This window comes from Vombatus ursinus, unplaced genomic scaffold (assembly GCF_900497805.2).
Source record: "Vombatus ursinus unplaced genomic scaffold, bare-nosed wombat genome assembly UNPS02014789.1, whole genome shotgun sequence".
In the NCBI taxonomy this organism is placed as follows: domain Eukaryota; kingdom Metazoa; phylum Chordata; class Mammalia; order Diprotodontia; family Vombatidae; genus Vombatus; species Vombatus ursinus.
Window position 1 is genome coordinate 5738839 of NW_020954567.1, and position 20137 is coordinate 5758975.

Consider the following 20137-nt stretch of genomic DNA (forward strand, 5'->3'; position numbering starts at 1 on the left):
CTCATGAAGAAAGCAGGGCAAGTGTTGTCATCCATGTTTTATAGATGATGAAACTAGCCAGTGACTCAGAGAAGTTAGCAGATTACCCAAGGTCATAATCTAGTGGCTCTGTGTTCAACCTTCTTTACCCGATTCAAACTCTCACGTTCACACCAGTGCATCAATGACTGACATCAGATCCTTTCATGTGGGTTTTGACAGAGATATGAAAAGAGACATTTGGAGGTAAGAAAGAGAATTGTGGGGCACAGAGGGAAAGGGGTGGCATTAGAGACAAAAAGTTGGAAATTTCACAATTTTCTCCCAGACCAGACCTGACGTTTCTTCCCAATGAAGGCCATGCTTTACTTTGAGGTGATAAGACCCTCCATATATTTTCCACTGGCTTACATAGAAGGTTATGGGCCAAATGGATATAGATCAAATACATTCTGTTAGGGAACATATGGGATGACTCTCTGTGGTCTGTAAAGTCCCTAAAGCAAAGAGATAAAAGGTCTAAAGAAATTATAGAATTCTCAGCCAATGTACCAAGGAAAAGAATGACAACACATCTTGTTCCTGCTGCTTGGGTGTATTTTTACGATAGCTGCATTCATAGAACCCTAAAATGTTAGAGATGGAAAAAATTTTTAATGATCCCATAATTTAACTTCCTCATTTTATGCATGAGGAAATTCAAGCCCAGAGATGTTCAGTGACTTTCACAAGGTCACAGAGTTAAGTGACAAAGAGAACTGGTGTCTACTTTCTCCCAAGTTAGTGTTTGTCTCACTACATCATCATAAAAAAGTTACATGCAAAATAAATCCTATTTGATGTCATATATCAGAAGGCGGCACTGCATTAAATAAAACTGCAATTTGCTTTTTTATAAAGTGAAAATCCTTCTGAGATATAATCACCCCCATTTACCTACTTTCTAAATTTAGATTTTGTTCAACAGGTGCTGTTTTTGTTTTTAAGGAGGGCATATCTGGGCAAAGGAAACACACACTAAGATGATTTTTAAAAACTACTTTAGCTTTAAAACATTTTAAGTTCTTTGACACCTTATAAACTTACTTGGAAACTTTCATCCATAGCTGGTCTTACTAATGTTATTTCATACATTATCTTAGAATTGATTATTTCATATGTGTGTGTCTTGTCCACCCAGCTGGATTGCTAGCTGCTTGTGAGCAGAGGCAGACATACTACTTCTTTATAGAACATTGCTCGACAGTCAGAAGGCACTCGATGAATACCCAACTGGTTGACTAGACCACACTCCAGCAAATACACTAGGTGATTCTGAGATCATTGGGATCCCTATACAAAAAAAGTCTCCATAATTAATGGAATTTTATAATTAGCAATTAATTTACATGAAATCATCTTTCTAAATGGGAAGATTCCCAGACAGGAACATATATTCAGTTTTAATAACCTTGGTTGGCTTTCCTCTGAGTTAGGAGCCAGAGCTGCATTAGGGCACTGGGTGCTTGAAAACGGAGGAACTGGAGGTGGTAGACGGGGTCAAAGGGGAGTCAGGTGTATTTAATGTTGACTGGCCAACCTTGGCTTTAGTTAGGCTCATCATTCATACAAGCCTGGGGCCTACATATATTCAAGGAAGAACATTTTCTATCATGGTTGCTATTGGAAAGTTTAGATGTTTATCGTGCCCCTATAAATAAGGTTCCAGTCTTTCTTCCCCGGGTTATTTCACAAACCTGAGGTTATCTTGTCATTAGAAAGTAATTTTTTTTTTCTCAGAGTGAGGATTGTTTCATTGTTTGTATTTTTATCCCTGGGGACAACACGATGCCTGACCCTTTCATAGTAGGTGCTCAAAAATGCTTGTTTGAGTTATCATTTTATTATCTTTTTATTGTTTATATGTAGTTTACAGTCTTTTGCAATAGAGGTTTCCAATTATAATAGTTCTCTTCCCCTTGCTCCTTGCCACCTTTATAAGAATCACACGCACCATCTGCTAATAAAAACAATATTTTTTTTGGTCTCTGTAGCTGGTGCTATGTTTCTCTTCTATTTGTGTGAAACCTGACATAGTGCTCAGTTTAAAGAGATAATAGCCACTGCAACTCCCAAACTTCATCTGTATCAGGGCTCAAGCAAGCTAGAATAGAAAGCTGTGGTTGTCTAGCAATAATAAACTACAGAGAAGATGACAGAGACATGTTACTTCATCTTTTTCATCTGAATAGGAGTCAAAGTTCAATGATGAGAACAAGTCAGACTATGAAGACGAGTAGGCAAGCACCAGCATTATGATTTGATCTTGTTATTGAAGAAGTCCACCCATCTCTCAGGAATGGCAGTAATCACAGCTGGTGGAAGCACCCTGCCCTGTTCCACTGTGAAGGTCAAGGCTACTTTATGGTCCTTTAGGAAGCCAACCCTGTGAATGGATATGGTCCAAATCTGGGTGAAATAAACCCTCATTTCACCGACAACATGTGGCATGCAGGGTGTATTTTCCCACCTCTCCAAAATGGACCTGGCTGTGTTTCAATGCCTACAACACCCAATTCTGAGAATTGTTATGAAATACATTGGAGACCAATGGAACATTATCCTCAGTCTTTCCTGTACATGCCCTTGGGGCAGGTGCCCAAAGAGATTCTGAAGATGGGACCCAGCAAAAGTAGGGCCCACAGCTCCTGAGGTTAGAAATGAGATTCCTTCTGGGAGTAGAGGGATTTCAAGGTCAAGTATGATTGTTCCTTGCAAGAGATTCCAACCCAAACATGGGCCAACCTACCAATGTGGCAGGGTTGATGGGTGATCTGAACAATCATTCAAATACTCTGTCCAACTGACTGGTGGTTACATGATGCCCAGTGCTAAAAAGAGGCATGAGATGTATGATCATAGGGCTAGGCAACCATAAAAGATATCCTCCTGTATGGAAAAGGAAATTTTAGGAGTTAGCTGCCTTCCCATACCTCGGTGAGAATCTCTCTCAAAAATCACATGGCTCAGGTTATAGAGAGGCCAGCCCATCATATATGAATGAAGGATGAAGGAGTGAGAATGAAGGTGGCTGGTAGAACCTCAAACTGATATATATGCTAGGATCAGTTTCCATAGTGAGCAATCAATGGCCTTTACCATTGCCACCCCACTATAAACTCCACAGGTAGGATCCTGGTCAGAGAAAAAGAAAGGAACTCTTGTATCAGAAGATATACAAGACTGAGACTTATGCAAACTTGATCATTCAGGCATGGGAGGAAGAGATCCTCTCTTACTAAGAAAGCAGTATTCATTCATTTATCCAATATTTACTGAGTGCCTACTAATCACAAAGCAGTAAGAAGTTTCTTATTCAGAGCATTAGCTTGCTTAGCCTGCAAGAACTATTCTTCATCATCCCATGATTAGAGTTAGCAGAAATGGGATGCCAAAAGAATTCATGGCCAAGAAGGTGCAAAAATCATCAATGATTTTTGTGGGGAAATGGTAAGCATGCCAAACTGTCACCTGTTTCCCCTAGTTTCTTTCTCATTCTCTCTTCTGCATTATCATCTTTCCTCTCTCTCTCTCTCTCTCTCTCCTACTATTCCTCTTCCTCCTCTTTTATATATGTATTTCAAAAAGTTATCTTAGTGTTCAAAGGACACCAAAATCCTCTCACTGCTGGAGGCACAGTTCTCTTAGGTTATGCCACTCAGCTAAGGGAAGTGGGAGTGAAAGCCCTTTATTAGCCCAAATCAGGCTGACTTGCATGTTCAAGTGAGCAGCAAAAAGGAAAAAAGCACAGTTTGTATTGTTAAATGTGACATGTGTCCCAAAGGGATAGATCCTGGACCTGTTATTTTACTGGAATGGGGGTAAAGAAACACCCCCTACCAATGCAGGTCATGCTTTCTCTGTAATATACAGGCTTAGAGAGCTGCCTGGAATGCTGAGAAGCTAAGGGACTTGCCCAGAGTTACAAAGTCAGTATGCGTAGGAGGCAGGGTTTGAACCCAGTCTTCTTGGCTTTTGAGGCCAGCTCTACCACTACGTCATACTATCTGCCCTGTGTCTCATAAATTCATATAGCTTTTCAAGAAGGTGTGTTACCCTCATATTTTTTACTCCAGTCATTAAAGCATCATCACTCAGAACAGCAAACCGAAGTCCCATTGCCCAGCATGGCACCATTACTAAGACGCAGCAAATACATCAAGTCATCTTCCAAGGCCTTCAGATTTTGTCATCACATTAGATGACACAGAGAAGGTCACAAGAGCAGGGTTAATTTTTTTTTTACTTTAGGGCCATGTTCAAATGCTAGCAGAAGACTCCCCCTTAGGGTTAGGAAAGAATCACCTTTCTTGTCCTTGTCCAAATGAGTCAAAAGGAATTCTAAGGAGGGTGTCGGAGATGTGGAAAGTGTACCATAGACAGAGGCAATATCAGGTGATAAGAGGTCAAGAGCTAGCTTTGTTTCATAGTAAAAAATAGAGTTCTGATTCTGGTTCTGCAAAGCAGAGCAACAAGGTTGGTGAAACAGTTAAGGTGAAAAACATGGGAACAATCCCAATCCTAGCTGTTTTTCTGATCAGTTTCTTGAAAAGCTAATTCAATGGACACTATGGTTGGGGATGAGTATCCTTGAGACAAAGTTGGTAACTGGCAAGTATTCCAAATCTGATGGCCTGCTGGGTCTTGGGTCAGATTTGTGAACCTGCAGTCACCTCCTGGTTTCTAGTCATCCAAATAGATGCCTTGAAAACAAGCGTCAGACCACAAGGGACATCCTGGTTGGAAAGTCATTCTGGGGAAAGAAGAAAGAGAGGACAAAGTTAGACCACAGATGGGTTAAAAAAGTTAATGAATCCCTAAATAAAAGTTACAAAACAGGTTATCTGGGCAAGGCCTGTTCTTCAAACAAGATATTCCATTGCTGTACTCCAGGCATTTTTTTTTCTGGCTGTCCCCCATGCCTGGAATGCTCTCTCTCCTTATCTCCACCTCCTGGCTTCCCTGGGGTCCTTCAAGTCTCAGATAAAATCCCACCTTCTACAAGATACCTGTCCAATTCCCCTTAATTTTAGTCTCTTCCCTCTGTTGATTATTTCTAGTTTATCGTGCATTTAGCTTGTTTGTACATAGTTGTTTACATGGTGTCACCCCCATTAGAATGTGAGCATCTTGAGAACAGAAACTGTTTTTGACCTTAGTATTCCCAGCTCTTAGCACATAGTAGGTGCTTAATAAATGTTTAAGGCAGCTAGGTGGAGCAGTGGATACAGTGCTGGGCCTGAAGTCAGGAGGATTTTATCTCCCTGAGTCCAAATCTGGCCTCAGACATTTGCTAGCTACGTGACCTTGGGTAAATCACTTAACTCTGTTTGCCTCAGTTTTCTCAACTGTAAAATGAACTGGAGAAGAAAATGGCAAACCACTCCAACATATTTCCCAAGAAAATCCCAAATGGGATCATGAAGAGCTGGCCATGACTGAAACGACTGAACAACAAAATAAATGTTTACTGACTGACGGACCCAAGGACTAGGTTTTTTTCCCCCTATATACTAAAGAGCATCCAGAACACAGCTAACAATGCAATTCTTCTTCATAAGAAGACTGTTAATCATATCCTAGGCCAGTTAGCTCAGTGTTGGATCAGGGCCATTTTTCTTAGAGAAGCCTCTTAGTTTCTTGAAGAGAAGATCTTTGTTCCTTAGCTATAGGAACCTACGCAGCTCGCACCTCCATTTATGCTGCATCTTGCCACTGGTTAGAAGAAGTACCAGGTGAGAAAGAGAGTGTGGATGGCTCACCACAAACCAACTCCTACCACTGGAAAATTAACCCAAAACATGTACAATAAAACACTACTGATAGCTGAACAGTAACATCATTCCTTTAGAGCAGAAATTTTTTTCTTTAAATTTGAGATCCATAAACTCTAAAAAGTATATTTTTAGTTGTTGACATTTTTAATATAATCAGTTTCCTTTGTAATCTTGTGTATTTTATTTTGTGCCTTTAAAGACATTATTCTGAGAAGTCCATGGCTTTCATTAGACTCTCAAAAGGCTCCATGATACAAGAAAGATTAAGAACTCTGCTCTGGATGAAAAACAAAAGCAAAGACATAACAACTACATTTTTATTTTGTTGTTGTTGATGATGATGATGGTAGCAGCTTTTCTATTTATCTGCTCATTGCCTACACTAGTCTGGTTGGCAAGGTTGCAAAGAAGCAATGGTTCCTGAAGTCCAGGGGGCATTTTCACTACAAAATCCTAGAATGCCACATCCTGTGATATTCATCAGCGTTTTTCTAGGGTATTGGATGAAATAATGTATTATTTTTCCTAATTAATGATTTCAAATTTCGGTTTTGAATTAACTTGTGCCCTCTGTAATAAACACCCAGACTTGCTTCTCACCACTATCTGCTTTCCTTTAACTTTTCTACTCATCACCAAGAACCCCAATTCATACTTTATCCTATCCTTGCACAGTGATCCTTAAAAAAAATATATCCCTCCACCAATTCCCCCAAACTCAGATGACTTGCATCCTTTACTCCTGGAACCCACTCCCTAAAAAGCTCTTTCCATTCCACTATGAGCTTTGTGCCAGGCCCCTGCCCTTCAGACATAATGTCCCCTTCCTGATGGTTCCCTTCTCATCCCACTTGGATCAGGACCACCAGACACGGCCTCACAGTTTTCTTGGGTAGCTCCTTTTTCCTCTTCTTTTCTGAGTTGCTATGGTACAAGGACTCCCGGCCCCTGTAGGAAGGGCCCCGGGTCAGCTCCAGTTCACTGTATGGTGGTAAGGTGTCTTCCATCTCATCCTCTTCATCTGGCTGTGATGACGGTTGCTGTCCACCCCCGGCTTTGTAGGTTGTTGGTGGTGACCAGGCATAATAGCTCCCACTCCGTTGCAGTGGCTGGGAACTCAGCTTTGATGGGGTCTCAAGGCTCCCACCACCACTGCTGCCCTCACCCCGGGATTTCCTCTCTAGTACACTGCTCAAATAGGTATGGTCATACTTCTGTCCAACACCTGGGGTCCGGCTCACCAGCCGAGGTAGGTGTTTATCTTCATTAGCCCGTCTTCGGGGTGGGCTATAGGACCAGCCCCGGTCTGAGTCTGTCAAAGGCTCCCGGCTCCGGCTCCTTTTGCTATAATATTCCTCTAGGGAATCATCATTATATAGCCCACCATGTGCCCGTGACTCTGATCTCTCAAAGCGGCTCCCCCCACGAGGCTCTTGGCTGTTGCCCTCGCCTCGGTGGGACCGCTGATTGTAGGAGTCCGCAAAGGCTGCCAACTCGTCCATGGAGACAGCTGGCATCCCCATGGCAAAATTCTTCCGTGACAACATCTCTGACTTTGACCGCTGCTGGCTGCAAGCAAAAAAGCCATCAGTCAAACTTAACCCATCAAGATACATTTATTGAGCACCTACTATGTATGAGAAATTATAGCTGGCCTGGAGGACGAGCAACGCCTGATACCTACCAGTTTTTCCCCTCCAATCCCATGATCTACACTCTTGGCTGGGATATATGATAAGGAGCAACACCTCACATCAATAATAACAGCAATAATAATACTAGATTAGATTCATACATTGTTTTGAGCTTCTCATTTAATCATATACCTAGATACCACTCCAGCAGCCTCTGTGCAATATTTCTTCCCTTTTTTTCCCAGGGCATAGAGAAAAGAAAAGCTTTGGAAACGGTGGGCTGAACAGAGTTTCTTTGCAGAGTCTAATTAGCCAAGGACGGAAATACGTACTGCTCTTCTTGCACGGTAAAAAGGCAGTTGTGGAGAAAGTGTTACTATACAGTATGGTTGGGATGCTTTTAGAGGCTATGTGAGAAAATAAATGAGACAGATGAGAAAACATGTGCATGAAAGTTCATAAGAATTTGGCAAAGTTCAAAGAAAAAAGGGAACTCATTAATGTTTTGACTACAATCTCACAAAGTAATTCTTGCACATGGCATTTAAAAAAATGTTTCCTTGCTTTAAGTTATCTATGGAATGGAGAAGCCCAAGCATTATTTGTTACATTCATCAAAGTATAAAATGCCAAGAATTCAACAAGTATTCAATTCTGACTGCATACATAGCACTAAGCTAAGTGCTGAGGGTAGAAAGATGAAAATAAAAGTGTTTGTCCTCAAGGAAGTTACAATTGAGTGGGAGATGAGACACGCACATAAATAACTATTCTAAAAGAAAATAATGAGGGGAATTGGGGAGATCAGAGTAGCTTAAGAAATTCAAGAACTGAGGAATCATTTTTCTATAAAATCTTGAAATGTCATAAATTTCAAGACAGAAATTTGCCCACGTTTATAGACTGTACGTAGGAGAGTTGAGACTTGAACTCTGTTCTCCTGACAATGGAAATCGGTGGTCTATCAAAAGATATTGATGCAAAAAGATAACAGAGAGGACAGTAAAGTTCAGCCATACTAAATTAGCCTAGGAAAACCAGGAGCGGTAGTCATCAAGTTCACCTTTCCTTACATTTTGCACCATGCCTATTCATCTCTCTGCCTAAATTCCATTTTCCTTTTGAACGAAATACTTCCTATACCTGTGCCTGAAGCTGTCTCGATCTTCTTTGTTGTAATTGGAGGATGAGGGTCCATGTCCTGACCCACTACTGTTTCCCATTACACCTGTCCAATAGTCTGTATCATTCTCCATGTTCCCCAAAGAAGGGAGAGGCTTTCTCCGCATCTGGCGGTAAGACTGACAGAAATTTCCATTCTCTTCATGCAAGGAGCTGAGTTCAGAAATGGTGTTATTGTCTGCAAGGGAAAAAAAAACCCATCACCAACAAAACATCATTCCATGATCTCTCAAAGTCAAAGACATTGTGAGAACAATTCGCTGAGGGTCCCGTTCATTCTCTAATCCAGGTTGGGTTACTGACCAAAGCTACTTCTGTTTAAGCTGCAATAGCAAGAATTGACATACTTGGATAGGAGAATACTCCATATTTTTCAACACTGATGAATAAGACTAACAGAACACAAAGGATGCTGGGTAAGAGGCAGGCATACAGGGAGAGAGAAGCCAGGAGCCCCAATATCTATCTTGTTCCTTATCCAGTCTCAGTGACTTCAGATTAGAACTACTCTGTCTCATGAGACAGATCCATGAGAAGCAGTGTGGCCTAATGGATAGAGAACTGACCTCCCAGACACCCAAACTGGATGGATGCAAGTCCTGCTTCTGACATAAACTGATTGCATGACCCTGATCCTCTCAGTGCTCTAAGTAACTCCCTAAGACTGTACATTGCAGAGAAGGTGCTAGCCTGCATTGGTAGAAGGAATTTCCTTACATGGGAGTTCTCCTTTAGCAGCAAAATGACAACTTTCCCTGTATAGACCTAGCAACACTTCTCCCTATAGGATGTGAAAGACCAAAACTGCCTGATGCATCTGGCAGTCAGAGGCCCACAGCATCCTAAGCAGTCAAGTATTCGAGGCCTCAAGGGGCTGAGGAAGGCCCTTTCCCTCCAGTCCTAAAGCAGACCAAGGGGCTGCCCATAGAACGACCTCTGAGTAGAGTCTGAACCCAGAGACTAGAGTGAACCATGTTAGTCTGCTTAAACCTGAACTGCACTGAACAAACCTGAACATTCATTTAAAAAAAATTCATTCAAATAAGCCATCTGCTAGATCTGCAAAAACTGGAACTAATTCTGAATATTTCCAGTTCCTGATAAGAACTGGGATGGACACTGGAGGCCTTTGGCTTCTCTCTCCCCCTTTTTCGCCTGCCTCTCACTCGGCATGTTCATCAGTGTTAAACATGGAAAAGGAAAACATGTGAAAAAGGATGATGATGTATAAGGAGGGTGGGCCTAGAGCGCCCCAGGAAGGCAGCCCTAACTTGTAAAATATCTAGCTCTTTGTGGCTGGCATGTTGTTGTTCGTCCTTCATTTTCACAGAGAACCGATGACATCATGAGCGTGATGTCTTGACTTGTGTGTGAGTTGGGTTTGAGTGAAGGAGAGTGATGCAAAGTAGTCAGCCTCACTCTCCTCCAGGGTCACTGCAAGCTCTTTAATTACTTAAAGGAACCATCATTTCCTTGGTGCAGCTATGCTACCCAGGAAAACTGTAACCCCTCTACATCTCAGCAAGAGCTGCTATAGTAAAAAAAATAATAATAATCTGCCGGTGACTGGTCCTCTGGTAATAAAAGTCTTCAGATTTAGCTCTGCTGGTCTCTCAGTTGTGAGAGCCATGGTCCATCTCTGATCCTGTATCTCCAGCACTTCCCACAGTGCCTAGCACAAAGGCACTTAATAAGTAAATTAATAAATTTCTGTTGACTGACTATTTTACCAGGGTCTGAAATTCTTTTTTCTTCAGCAGTACCTGTGCTACATCACCAATCCCCTTTCCCAGCCCTTCTCCTTCATCCAGGCCTTTCTGTGTGACCTAATGCAGACCCGTCCTCACAGCACATACGTTGAGCCCATAAGATACAGTGACATCTGCATTTCTGACATTACAGTCTGGAGATGGTCTTTTTATAGTAGGTGCGGTGGGAGGATACAGCAGCGAATGCTCCTCAGACAGGATAGTTTTAGAAGGGAGAGCTATGTGCAATGTGTTGGCTCCTCCTAATCTGAACAGAACCCCCTAATTATGACAGATTCCCCACCAAGCCTGCTATCAACTCAGGGAAGGGGGAAGAAGGAACAAGAACCTCATAGCCAACTTTAACAAGCCTTAGGTAACCAGCCCTCACATGTCAGAGCTGCTACACGCAGACACTAATGATATGTGGTTACTGAGGATCCATCCCAAAGAATCATCTTCATCAGCTAGACAGGTTACAGGTCAGTGAATGAGCTCAGGGCTGGGGCCCTGACACCAAGAGACTCTTTAATTAAAAAGTCCTTCCAACAAAAGCGCCAGTCCTCTGTCTTTCTCCCTGCCCCTCCCTCAGTATCTTGAGCCTCCCAGTACTTGGCTGCTTATGATGATGCAGGCCTCTGGCTGCCAGACTCATCAGGTACTTTTGGTTTTTCTCTCAAATACCTCTTATAGGGAGAGCGGCTGCTTGGTCTACAGAGTTGAATGTCAAGGTCTTCTGAGTCAGTGAACTGCAGGATTCAGTCTCTATGTCTTCAAGTGCTCTTTTAAAAACATTTTAAAGGGTGGGGTGTTTTTGACAAATTATCTTTTTTTTCCTGTCTTTTAAGTGTTTCAATAGCCCCAAGGCTCAGGACCCTGACATATAGATGTGGCATCATACAGTAGTAAGAGATTCCTTTACCCACCAAACCAAAGGCCTCCTGCTCTCTCCTTGAGCTCACTCAAGGTGAAGTTTTTTCAAGGCTGTGACACCAGCTGCTGCCACCCCTGACAGACCTTACCTTGGCAAAGCCTTGTGTAGCCTGGAGCTAGTGGGCCACCTCTCAGAGCTCCCAACATAGAACAAATCACAGAAGACGTATTACTTACATCTTTCTCTCATCCTTCTGGCCGGATCAAACTGAGCCAGTTCCTTCTCAACATAATATAGGACTTTCATGGAGTCTCGTTCTTTGTCAGCTTGGATCCGGTAACCTTTTCGAACTGCCGAGAGAAGAACAGGAAGGAATAATACAATTGGATTCCACTTAATTATTATTAAGTACCTACTCTGTGCAACACACAGTGCTGGCAGTACAAAGATAGAAATGAAGAACAGTCCCTGCCCTCAATAAGCTTACGTTCTATTTCCAGGGGAGGGAAGGAGGGGGGAGAAAATACAAATAAATAAATAGGATGCTGCCTCAGAGACCATCCATTCCAACCAGTACCTTGACTAAGAATCTCTTCTAACAATCAAGCAATCAATAAATATTTATTAAGCACCTGCTATGTACCAGGCCCTATGCTAAGCACTGAGGACACAAAGAAAGGTAAAAGACAGTTCCTGCTCTCAAGGAGCTTATAATCTAATGGGTGAAACAACTATAGTTAAAGCAAACTATAAATGGGAAACAATGGGGAGAGCACCAGAATTAAGAGGGACACAACATCCCTGTCCAAGTGGAAATCTCCAGGTAAGAGTCTACTACCTTTCTATGACCTTGAACAAATGATCTTATGATTCCCCTTTTATGAAAAGAAGCAAGAAAGACTACGTAACTTGTCCAGGGTACACTGCGTATCAGGGATGAAGAAGTCACGACTGAGCTTTCTGTGTTCATTAGAGGATTCACTAGCATAGAGGGCAATTACCTCTGGTCACCAGTGGGGCTAAGCAATGCTCCCTGGAAAGCCTGAAGCATAGGCGATGGGTAAAAGTAGAGGTAAAGTGGGGGAGGGAAGGAATGTAAAAAGAGTGAGGATGAGAAAAGGAGAAGAAAGAGAGAAAGTCAAGAATTCTTTTTAGTTGGGAGTGACTGAACACCAATGAGGCCAGTGCCACGGGTGGTCTGCCCCTTCACTGGAACATCGAATCCAGGATTGAACACTGAGAAGGCGCCACTGAGGGGATTTAGAACAGCCTGTCCCTGAAACAGAACCTCCACCACAACACAGATGGCAAGTGAATGTCCAGCCTTTGCTTGAAGACCTCCAAGGACGATGAATTACCCATTTCTCAAGACAGCCTATTCCACTTCTGGAGGACTCATTGTTAGAGGAGGTTTTCCTTGCATCAAACCTAAATCTTCCTTCTAGCAACTTCTATCCATACTGCACCATGGCCCCCTGGGCCAAAAACAGGATAAGTCTACCCATTTTCTACACAGATGTCCTTCAAATACTGACAGTGCTCACATTCGTGGGATCAAAGGCTCAGTGACCCAGAGCTGGAAGGGGCCTCAGAGTTCATCTAATCCATTCCCTGTCCCCCCTCCATTTTACAGATGAACAAACCAAGGCCTAGGGAGGTAAAATTACACGCCAAAGTCAACATAAGTAGAAAACATCAGAGGAGAGATTTGAACCTAGGTCCTCTGAATCCAAAGGGGCAGCTAGGTAGTACAGTGGATAGAGTGTTGGGCCTGGAGTCAGGAAGACCTAAGTTCAAATCTGGTCTCAGATACTTACTAGCTCTAGGCAAGTTACTCAACCATTGTTTGCCTCAGTTTCCTCAAATGTAACATGAGGATAACAATGGTATCTACGGGGCCAGCTAGATGACACAGTAGATAGAGCACCAGCCCTGGAGTCAGGAGGACCTAAGTTCAAATCCAGTCTCAGACACATGATACTCACTAGCTGTGTGACCCTGGGCAAGTCACGTAACCCTGATTGCCTCGACAAAAAAAAAAAATGGCAACTACTTCTCAGGGCTGTTGTGAGGATGAAATGAGATAATAATTATAAAGCGCCTAGCATATAGTAAGTACTATATAAATGTTAGCTTTCATCATCATCATCATCATCATCATCATCCACAGTCAGTGCCCTTTCCATTGCCTGGATGAAGGTTGCCACCCCATCCTTTTACGACTGGAAAGAAAGTTAAGGCCCAACTCTTAATGGAACGGATTCACAAAATGTGGCAAATAGTAATGAAGGGCATTGTTTATGCTTCTAGAGAAAGGCCTAATTTCTATTCTCTGGACTAATTTTCTAAAATCCATGAGGAGGCAGGTCATAGTGCCCTGTTTGTGGGCAAAGCCCCCCCCTCCAAGCTCTATTTACATCCCACATGACAATTTTCCATTTTGCAGTACTCTAATCACAGGACAGGCACAAAAGACGGTCAAAGACACCCACACACACATTTGCAGGTGCACTGATTATATGGGAACATGCTGGGCATCTCTTGCACATTCACTTCAAATTGTAGGATTGATTTAAAAAAAATTTAATGATTCTCAGCACACATTTTTTTAGTGACACCTTCTCTTGGAGGTTAACTCTAAAATCCTTACATGGAGGAAATTATTAGCAATAATGATTTTATTTATCAAGCACTCACTCTCCCATCTCTGCAGAGGCGTTAGCAGAGTAGTACAGACAGTTCAATTAAAATGCAATTATCCTACGAAAATGCTGTGTCTCTTCTAAGGCAGCTTGGTCTACTGGATAAAGCATAGGGCTGGGGCTCAGGGGAATAGTCATCCATTTTCCATTCTACCAATGAGTCATTGGGTGACTCGAGCAGATAATGGCTTCTCTGAACCCCAATTTCTAAATCTACAAAATGGGAAGAATTCTACCCTATCCTCAATGTGGCTTATGGAAATGCTGAGAGGAGAAGTGGGACCATCAGATTTGAGCTCTCTGGAACCCAAAATATACAAGAAATCATTAAAATATATATTAGGGTGAGTTCCAGTACTACTTCTTCTATAGAGACCTTTCCTGATAACTTCCAGTTGGCAGCAATTTTCCTCTTCTGTGAATTCCAGTAGAACTTTGTTCGTACCTACTTTATGGGACTTAATCACATTCTATCTTGCATCACAGTTTGTGTAAATGTCTTACTCTCCCTACTAAACTGTCAATCCCTGAGGACTCAGATTGCACTAAAATCATCTCTATTATCCCACAAAGTATATAACACAATGCCCTGAACATAGCAGATGCTCAAAAATGTTTAGTGAATGAATTATCATCTTAATGATGTTTTAAATAATGGCTATTGGCTAAAGTAGTTAATTTTTGTAAGATCTTATAGAAGCAGTGAAAAATCTTATAGAAAAGTGAAAAGATCTTATAGAAGAAGAAAAGAAAATGCCATGGAGTCCAAGAGAAATCCTTTCTTCAAGATCTCTGACACAAAGTCTTCCATTCTTTATCTGGAAACCTCCAGTGAAGACCCCACTACCTTCTAAAGTTGGCCATCCTTAGTAAACAACTCTCCTTGTTTACAGAATCACAAAATCTCAAGAGCTGGGACTTCAGAGGTCATCCACTATAACCAACACCTGATACCCCTAATAAGCGGTCATCCAATCTCTGCTTGAAGATCTTCAGTGAGGGCAGAATTCATTGACTCTTCAGATGGCTCTTTCTCCTTTTGGATAGAGCTAATTGTTGGGAAGAATAATGATAATGATAGCTAGAATTTATATAGCACTTGCTACGTGCCAGACAGTACTGAGCGCTTTGTAAATATTATCTCATTTGATCCTCACAACAATCCTGGGAGGTAGGTGCTGTCATTATCTCTATTTTTACAGTTGAGGAAACTGAGGCAAAGAGAGGTTAAGTGACTTGATGCCTAGGGTTACACAGCTAGTAAGTGTCTGAGGCTGAATTTGAACTCAGGTCTTCCTGACTCCAGACCCAGAGCTCCATGCACAGTGAAATCTGCCTCATTCCTGTTTTAACCTATTGTCCTTCGTTCTGCCCTCAGGACCCAAACAGAACAAGACTAATGACAGCCCTGTGTCTACTTGAAGACACCTATCATGTTCACCCCTCACTTTCCTCATCTATGAAATGAGGGGGTTAGACTTGACTTGGCAAGAAATCTTTCTTGATATCCCCTAATGCTACCTAGATTGATTATCCACAATTTACCCTCCTAAGTTACCTTCTCTGTACACAGTTGTTTGCCGTTGTATTGGACTGTGAGCTCCTTGAGGGCAGGGACTGCCTTTTGCCTTTTTTTTTTTTTTCCCATCCCTGGCACTTAGTACAGTGCCTCGTATGTAATGGGGCAGCTAGGTGGCGCCATAGTGCAGAGAGTGACGGGCCAGAGTCAAGAAGACCTATGTTCCTGAGTTCAAATCTGACTTCAGACACTTCCCAGCTGCGTAACCCTGGCAAGTCATTTCACCTTGCTTGCCTCAGTTTCCTCATCTGTAAAATGAGCTAGAGAAATAAATGGCAAACTACTCCAATATCTTTGCCAGGAAAATTCCAAATGGGGTCACGAAGAGTTGGATGTGACTAAAAAACAACAGCAACAACATAATACGTAGTATTTAATAAACAACATTTATTAACACTCTGACCAGACAGCTTCTAAAGTCCCTTACAGCTCCAAGTCTACGATTCTCTGATTCTTTTCTCTAGTCCTTTTGTGCTCCAGTTTGTCAGCATCTTTCCTTAAATGTGGGGCCCTACACTGTGCACAGTATTCCAGTTGTGGTCTGCCCAGGTCAAATTCAGGAGGATCATCAGTCTCCTTTGTTCTGGACGCTATTTCTCTCTTAATACGGTCTAAAATTGCATTACAAATGAGATCCCAACCAGATGGAGCTTACAGTCTAGTAAGGGAGATAAAATATATAGTATAAAATATAAAATAAATAATATAACGAAAGATGGGATGCAAGACTGCCACATGGGAGACACAAAGTGCTATGAGAGTCCAGAGAAAAGTCTATTTTCAGCTGGGAAGATAGCAGGATGTCATAGAAGAGATAGCATTTTAGGTGGGTTCTAAAAGATGGGTAGGGAAATGAGCTTTTAGGGAGGGCCATTCTAGGCAGAGGGAACTATGTTAGTAAAGCTAAATAATAGCAATGGCTGATATCTTTATATATTAATATAGACGTGCAGGCATATCTATATCTATATGGTACTTTAAGATTTATAAAGGGTTCAGAGAAACCTGAGAAAATTTGTATCAACTAATGCAGAGTTCAAACAAGCAGAACCAAGAAAACAATCTATACAGTAACAACTACCTCGTAAAGACAAATGACTTTTACAGACTTAAGGACTTTGATGAATTCAGTGACCAACCACATGAAGAGGTGACAGACTCAAGATGCAGAATTAAAATATGTATTTTTGGACATGGGCAATGTAGGGATTTGTTTTGCTTAACTATGCATGTGTGTTGCAAGGGTTTCATTTGTCTTTTTTCTCTATAGGGAGGAGTGACAGAGACAGACGGGGGGGGGGAGAGGGAGAGAGAGAAAGAAAATAAATGCTTGTTAATTGGAAATAAAATAAAAAGATCTGTAAAGTGCTCTGCATCCATTATTTCATTCCATCCATGTCTGACCTTTACTCCTTATGTCACCTTGGGCTAGTCGCTTAATTTGGGTCTCAGTTTCCTTACCTGTAAAATGAGGAGATTGAACTAGATGGTCTCTGAGTTCCCTTCCAATTCTAGGTTTGTGCTCTATCATCCTAAGGTATGCATATTCATAGAAGGAAAATAACTTGCCCAAGGTCACAGAGGTGGAGATCAGTAGAGATGTGTCATATCCAAGTGCAGTCCTCCTGCTACTGATGTTTATATCATGGATTCTGTCCAAACAAAATCTGGCCTGCCTTTCTTTTGGCAAGCAAGCCAATGTCATCAGTCGGAATGCAGAGTAATCTAAATTCTGGGCTTAGGACAGCCACATGGCAACAGGCTAAGTAAGGATCCTTTGGCCAGGACACAAAGTGATCCAGTCCTCTCTCTGTGTTTCTCTCTTTATTCCAGGGTTGCTGAATGACCTACCCTTTTCTCCTTGCCTTTATCTTACTGTTCCTGATATCTTAGTATAACAGCTCTTCAAGAATAATGAGACCAGGGTAGAAGGATGAAGCAGTGGTATGCGGGACATGACTCCCTACCTATGAGACAGTGCAGCTAGAATCAGGGAATCTTAGACCCACCTTTCACCCTATATGGGAATGCCTTCTATGACAACCACAACAAATGTTTGATCGGCATTGCCTTTAACCATCTCCAGTGATGAGGTAGGCACAAGCCAGTCTATGCCATTTTTCAGACAGCCCTAATTGTTAAGGAGGCTAATGATAACAAGCTGAAATTCATTTTCCTGTACTTTTTACTTCCTAGGCCTTGTTGTCCTTCTAGAACTGAGCCAAATCAAGTCAATTCCTCTTTTTTTTTTATTTTTTCCCTGCTCTTTAGATATAGGTCTAAACATTCTGAACTCCTTAAACTGATCCCAGTTTGAGTTACTTACAATCTAGACCACATACACAGTTTAGATATGTCTCATTCTAACAAAATTGTACGCATTGTGATATCATACAGGTCAAGTCACATGCTCTGAAACCTAATGACAATCTGTATGCTTCACGGTCTATTAGGAGGGAATTAGTCCTGACCCCTGACATAACGTTATATCCTGGGTCCACTGTTCCTCAAAAAAATTCCAAAGTTGACTTCCCTGTCATGCCAGCTGGGACTTGAGGGATTTCTACTGCTCTTCAAATGAACACTGGAAACCATTGAGGGAAGATGGTGCCTAGCTCTCTTTATACCTCAGGTATGTCATCAGTTTGGGTTTCAGCTGCTAAAAAGCTTGGCAATACCTCCTTAAAATGTCTGAAGTTAAAAATTCTGTTATTGGTCAACCACACTGACTTAGTTATTTTTACCACAGAATTAACAGTTATATTGTCGACTACATTAGAATTGTACAAGTTTTACTGGTTTAAGCAGTTCTGTTTTTAAAGTAGCTTGCAAAAACATTCAGATGTTTGCATATCATGCATTCAAAGAGAGATCTGCTTAGGGGGAGAGGAAGGTTGTCATTGGGATACTCTGTCTTTATTAGTAGCTAGTCTGATTGAGAAAGTATAGTTTTGTTTTGGTCAGATAATACTTTATTGGTCTTTTGCACATTCTTTCTCCCATAATTCACATAAATGTTAGAGATAACACATTTTTAAAATTTATTCCTTTCAAAATTTACAAGACAAAAATTTAAATTTGCCACTTTAGCAAATCTAAAATGTGTTATCTCCACCTCATCTCCTAACTTTGCTCCTCTTCCCTCCTTTTGCTCTAGAAACAGTAATCAAATCACTACTATCAGTGCTTTTGAAAAGGCTGTGCCAATCAACTCTCCTATCATTCCATTCACCATCTGAGGGATTCTTAAGACCAAAACTTTCTCAGCCAGACTTTCCCTGGCCCAAACCAGGAGTCATTTCTCTCTTTTAAATGTAAATTCCTTAAGGGTAAGGGAGTTCCTTATTTTTTTATTCTTGTCCTCACTGTGCTAGGCATACAGTAAGTACTTAAATACTATTCGTTCACTGCATTCTTTCATTCATTCATTCCTATTAGGTAATTTCACTGATCAGGCTCATTAGTGATGAAATAGTTATTTCATTCCAATCTGATCTGTGTCATGGCTCACTGACACTGCAAAAGCCAACAGTAACTGGAGTATTTTTATATTATTATGTTTGTTTACATAATAGAGAATTATCCAAAGTCCAGGGAATTCTAAGATGGTGGTGATATTCTAATGAGAAATATGCCATACTCCTGGCTACAGTCATCCTTGGAAAAGATTTTTTTTTTAAATATGTAACAGTCTAGGGTCAATGAATAATTTATGTAATTTTTCTCTATAGTTGAGTCCAAGTCTTTGCATTAACAACAGCAACAACAATAATAACAGCCAGCTCTTTAAGGTTTTGTGAAGTGCTTTACAAATATTATCAGGATATTCATATCTCAGGCTCTCCAGTTCATTAGCTTAGCTAGTTTTTATTTTACTGGAAAGGAGACGCCAGCAGATTCAATCTAATGCTCTACTTTTAAAGAGATTTTATCTTAATCTTTCACTTTAATTAAAATTAATGTTTTCTGCTTAGCAACTAACTCTCTTATAACCAAATTTCAACTTATAGAATTGCTATCTTGCTAAAGAAGAGCCCAGGACACTTCAAAGGGGATAAAGCTTAGTTCTTCTTATTCTGTCCTAATGTGCTAAGCAATGTTCTTTATGGATGGTGGAATGAGTGCCATATTCCATCCCCAAGGGGACACCAGCTCAGGAGGAGGTATAGTAATGCTTTCGTTTTGCATGTCATACGTGTATGTCTACTACAACTAAGTACATTATGTACATTCAGACACATACACACATTATCAGTCTTGTAAACAAGATTTCAGAAACCTACCCATAGATACACTAGCCCACTCATCTCTCCCAGAAGAAAGACAAGAAGGGGCCAGGCTGAAAGAAATGAGGAAGGGGTAGTCAACAATCAGTCAGTCAAGGAAAAAAACATTTATTACAAGTCTAATATGTGCCAAGCACCGTAAAAACAAGAAGGCCAGTGACAGTAGGTCATAAAGTACATGGAAGGAAGTAAGGGGCAAGAAGACTGGGAGGAGGGGGCCAGGTTAAGAAATGCTTTAAAAGCCAAACAGAGGATTAGTTCTAACAGAGAGATGCATACACATTTGGGGACCGAGGGGGGAGATCAGAGCAATGAGAAAGTACTTCTATTTCCCATG

At 41.4% G+C, this 20137-nt stretch overlaps 1 protein-coding gene across 3 annotated transcripts in view; it reads right to left on the reverse strand.

Annotated features, from left to right (window-relative positions):
* Nucleotides 1-1851: 1851 nt before the first annotated feature.
* The window catches only part of ILDR2 (immunoglobulin like domain containing receptor 2), an 86757-nt gene continuing 68471 nt past the window's right edge, over nt 1852-20137 (reverse strand). For 2 of the 3 annotated variants that reach the window (XM_027868311.1, XM_027868310.1), the window contains 4 exons: nt 11470-11583; nt 8573-8789; nt 6677-7364; nt 1852-4771 (listed from right to left, as the gene is read on the reverse strand). In XM_027868311.1, coding sequence (XP_027724112.1) covers nt 4736-4771; nt 6677-7364; nt 8573-8789; nt 11470-11583 — 1055 coding nt within the window. In that variant the 3' untranslated portion in view covers nt 1852-4735. Of the gene's footprint in view, nt 4772-6637; nt 7365-8572; nt 8790-11469; nt 11584-20137 lie in introns of those variants that run through there. The other variant, XM_027868309.1, reaches the window with a different exon arrangement.